This window comes from Penaeus vannamei, chromosome 25, assembly GCF_042767895.1.
Source record: "Penaeus vannamei isolate JL-2024 chromosome 25, ASM4276789v1, whole genome shotgun sequence".
Taxonomy (NCBI): Eukaryota; Metazoa; Arthropoda; class Malacostraca; order Decapoda; family Penaeidae; genus Penaeus; species Penaeus vannamei.
In genome coordinates, this window is record NC_091573.1 from 6,347,547 (window position 1) to 6,351,335 (window position 3,789).

Genomic DNA, 3,789 nt, shown 5'->3' on the forward strand with positions numbered 1-3,789 from the left:
TCCTTGTGAAGAAGGCACCAGGTTGTGTGTGTGCGGGGGGGGGAGGGGGAGTGATTGTGTGTGTATGGGGGGGGGAGGGGGGAGTGACTGTGTTTGTGGTGAGGGGGAGGGGGAGTGATTGTGTTTGTGGGGGGAGGGGAGGGACTGTGTGTGTGGGGGGAGGGAGTGGTTGTGTGGAGGGGGGAGGGGTGAGTGTGTGGAGGGGGGGGTGATTGTGTGTGTGTGTGTGTGGGGGGTGATTGTGTCTGTGGGGGGGGGTGATTGTGTCTGTGGGAGGGGGTGATTGTGTCTGTGGGAGGGGGGTGATTGTGTGTCTGTGGGAGGGGGGTGATTGTGTGTCTGTGTGTGGGGTGATTGTGTGTTGGGGGGAGGGAGCGATTGTGTGTGGAGGGGGGGGATTGTATGTGTGGGGGGAGTAACTGTGTGTGTGTGTGTGTTTGGTGGGTGATTGTGTGTGTGTGTGTTTGGTGGGTGATTGTGTGTGTGTGTGTGTTTGGTGGGTGATTGTGTGTGTGTGTGTTTGGTGGGTGATTGTGTGTGTGTGTTTGGTGGGTGATTGTGTGTGTGTGTGTGTTTGGTGGGTGATTGTGTGTGTGTTTGTTTGGTGGGTGATTGTGTGTGTGTGTTTGTTTGGTGGGTGATTGTGTGTGTGTGTTTGTTTGGTGGGTGATTGTGTGTGTGTGTTTGTTTGGTGGGTGATTGTGTGTGTGTGTTTGTTTGGTGGGTGATTGTGTGTGTGTGTGTGTTTGGTGGGTGATTGTGTGTGTGTGTGTGTTTGGTGGGTGATTGTGTGTGTGTGTGTGTTTGGTGTGTGATTGTGTGTGTGTGTGTTTGTTTGGTGGGTGATTGTGTGTGTGTGTTTGTTTGGTGGGTGATTGTGTGTGTGTGTTTGTTTGGTGGGTGATTGTGTGTGTGTGTTTGTTTGGTGGGTGATTGTGTGTGTGTGTTTGTTTGGTGGGTGATTGTGTGTGTGTGTTTGTTTGGTGGGTGATTGTGTGTGTGTGTTTGTTTGGTGGGTGATTGTGTGTGTGTGTTTGTTTGGTGGGTGATTGTGTGTGTGTGTTTGTTTGGTGGGTGATTGTGTGTGTGTGTTTGTTTGGTGGGTGATTGTGTGTGTGTTTGTTTGGTGGGTGATTGTGTGTGTGTGTTTGTTTGGTGGGTGATTGTGTGTGTTTGTTTGTTTGGTGGGTGACTGTGTGTTTGTTTGTTTGGTGGGTGACTGTGTGTGTGTTTGTTTGGTGGGTGATTGTGTGTGTGTTTGTTTGGTGGGTGATTGTGTGTGTTTGTTTGGTGGGTGATTGTGTGTGTGTGTGTGTTTGGGGGTGATTGTGTGTGAGTGTGTGTTTGGGGGTGATTGTGTGTGTGTGTGTTTGGGGGGTGATTGTGTGTGTGTGTTTGGGGGGTGATTGTGTGTGTGTGTGTGTGTTTGGGGGTGATTGTGTGCGTGTTTGGGGGGCGATTGTGTGTGTGTTTGGGGGACGATTGTGTGTTGGGGGGGGTGATTGTGTGTGTGTGTGTGTGTGTGTGTGTGTGTGTGTGTGTGTGTGTGTGTGTGTGTGTGTGTGTGTGTGTGTGTGTGTGTACAATCACACAATCACTCTACACCGATACCTTAGGAATGAATAAATAAATAAATAAATAAATAAATAATGGATTAATAAACAAATATACAAACCGTAGTATGGATCGAGTTGTCGTCTGGAGAAGCTGCACCGGAAGACCTTGATAGTTCTCGACTGCCCACCTCTGCAATTTCACAATACAATTTGAATTCTCGATATATTTCGACTTGTTTACCCTTCAAAGACATATTACTGATATTTGTCTTCCCTTTTCTGTACTCTAGAAGGCATTTACATAATGACCGCACTACGGAATAAGGAATAACGCAGGCATTGGATAACGTCAGAAAGGAAGAAACTGGGTCCCTTAAAACTACCGCGCGAGTCACTTCATAAACAAATACCCTTTTCCCTCCACATGCAAACGCAAATTCACTGAAAACGCTACGACACTCGTTAAACGTACGTAAATTGTTGGGGGGAAACCTAAAAATCTGGCAACATTTCCCAGAACCTGATAAATACCAAGGACAAACTCACACCAAGCAAGATCCGGCGAAGACCAACGAACCAGCACCACTGATATTCTGGGGAGATGGGAGCTTAGACTAGTTCCTTCTTTCGTAAAATTGCTAGGGAGGTCTACAAGCTCGTATTTTATCAGAATAGATGTGCTTTATATTAGTTGCCATAGTTTTTTTTTTTAGTGCACGATCTCTGATAAGCCAACGTTGGCTTAGTTTTGATATCTCCATGCTATTGCGGTTTCTCATAAACAATATTTTTTTCACTATTTCACGGTCATGAACTGGACTATTGCCTTTTCACGCACATGGGTAACTTCAAGCCAATTAACATGACTAATTCGAATAATTTCATGTTCCTTTACCCCTCAAAATGTCTTAAAATATATTGATTTCATAAACTGTCTGCTTTTGTTATGGAAATATCCTTGCTACAATAAGCATGTTCCTGACGAGTGTGGTTAGGTGTACCAGAGCCCATTCAGTATTATCTTGCATATTACCAAGTATCTAAACTTATGCGAACTTCCCAAATACTTTGGGAAAATATTGTCGAAAGTAAGTTACTGCACGACCCGTTCCTGTGCATGCTATGAAAACTTTCGAACGTTCATGTTATACTTATTTATGGTAACATTTGATTATTTGGCATCGAGAGGAGTCGATTGATATCAAATTCGTTAGAATTTAAAACAAGCGAGTTGGTTCTCGGAAATGCTATTTGAGTTTGACATCTGAACAACAAAAGAATTCACTTACCTTCTTCGACCCAAACGCGATCCTCTTTCCTAATCACCATGGTATAAATATATCCTTGCTATTTGTAATTCTAAAGCGAAAAAAAATAATCCCGAGATCTTTCCCCTTATAGGTCTACCGCAGCTGCGCCCTCGAAACAAATCAAGCCCCCCTTATTTGAAATCGTAACACTTCCTAACACTCTGCCATCTGTAGTGACTATAACACGCAAGGGGGTGTTGGTGGTATGTTTCGAACCAATGAGATTCGTCGTAGGGTTTTGATTCTATTTTTACTTGGCTGCTATTGGTCCGTTTCGAGTTATGTTCGGGTAAAAGAGCTAATTGGCTCTTTTATTGGGAGTAACTGCCCTTTATGTCGGTAAAGATAAAAGGCAGAGTGATTGATAGGTACCAACGAAAAAGGATGAATTAAGAAAGTCAAAATAAAGTTATTACGATTGGCTACATTTAGATTAATTGTTTAGAAAGGTGTAAAGGCGAGGGGAGGGGGTTAGAACTGTTAGTATACTTCATGTTGTGAAGAATATCTTGAAGGATTTCAGAGAAGTTTTTTTCTTCTTCTAGACGTCTTGTGTTATCAAATCGGGTTATAAATTTTATTAGGAAGTGATGTGGTTTTATGTAAATGTAGTGTGTTGCCTGAGCTGATGTTTTTGACTTCTGTGTTGTAATACTGGTAATACTGTGTGAAGTTATAGATAGACCATCTAGATTTGTAGTTCTGAAGATATTGCTCGTGTATGGACCTGGGAAGATAACATGTGAAGTGTTTCCAAAGTATTGTTACATCTAAATGTGTCTAAATTACTAAAAAGGTGTATATATACACAAAGAGAAAAATGTTAAAGCACGGTGGATTAACAGACAATGCCTCTAACTCAGCGAACACAAAGACCGCAAAAAAAAGAAAAAAAAATGTTCACACGCATTGGTATGTTCAAA

The 3,789-nt window shown here is 43.0% G+C and overlaps 1 protein-coding gene across 1 annotated transcript in view; it reads right to left on the reverse strand.

The window, feature by feature from the left end:
* Positions 1–3,081, reverse strand: part of LOC113804141 (uncharacterized) — a 10,661-nt gene extending 7,580 nt beyond the window's left edge. The window contains exons 1-2 of the mRNA XM_027354978.2: positions 2,846–3,081; positions 1,676–1,746 (exon numbers count right to left, since the gene is read on the reverse strand). Coding sequence (XP_027210779.2) covers positions 1,676–1,746; positions 2,846–2,885 — 111 coding nt within the window. The 5' untranslated portion in view covers positions 2,886–3,081. The remainder of the gene's footprint in view (positions 1–1,675; positions 1,747–2,845) is intronic.
* Between the last annotated feature and the right edge of the window lie 708 nt (positions 3,082–3,789).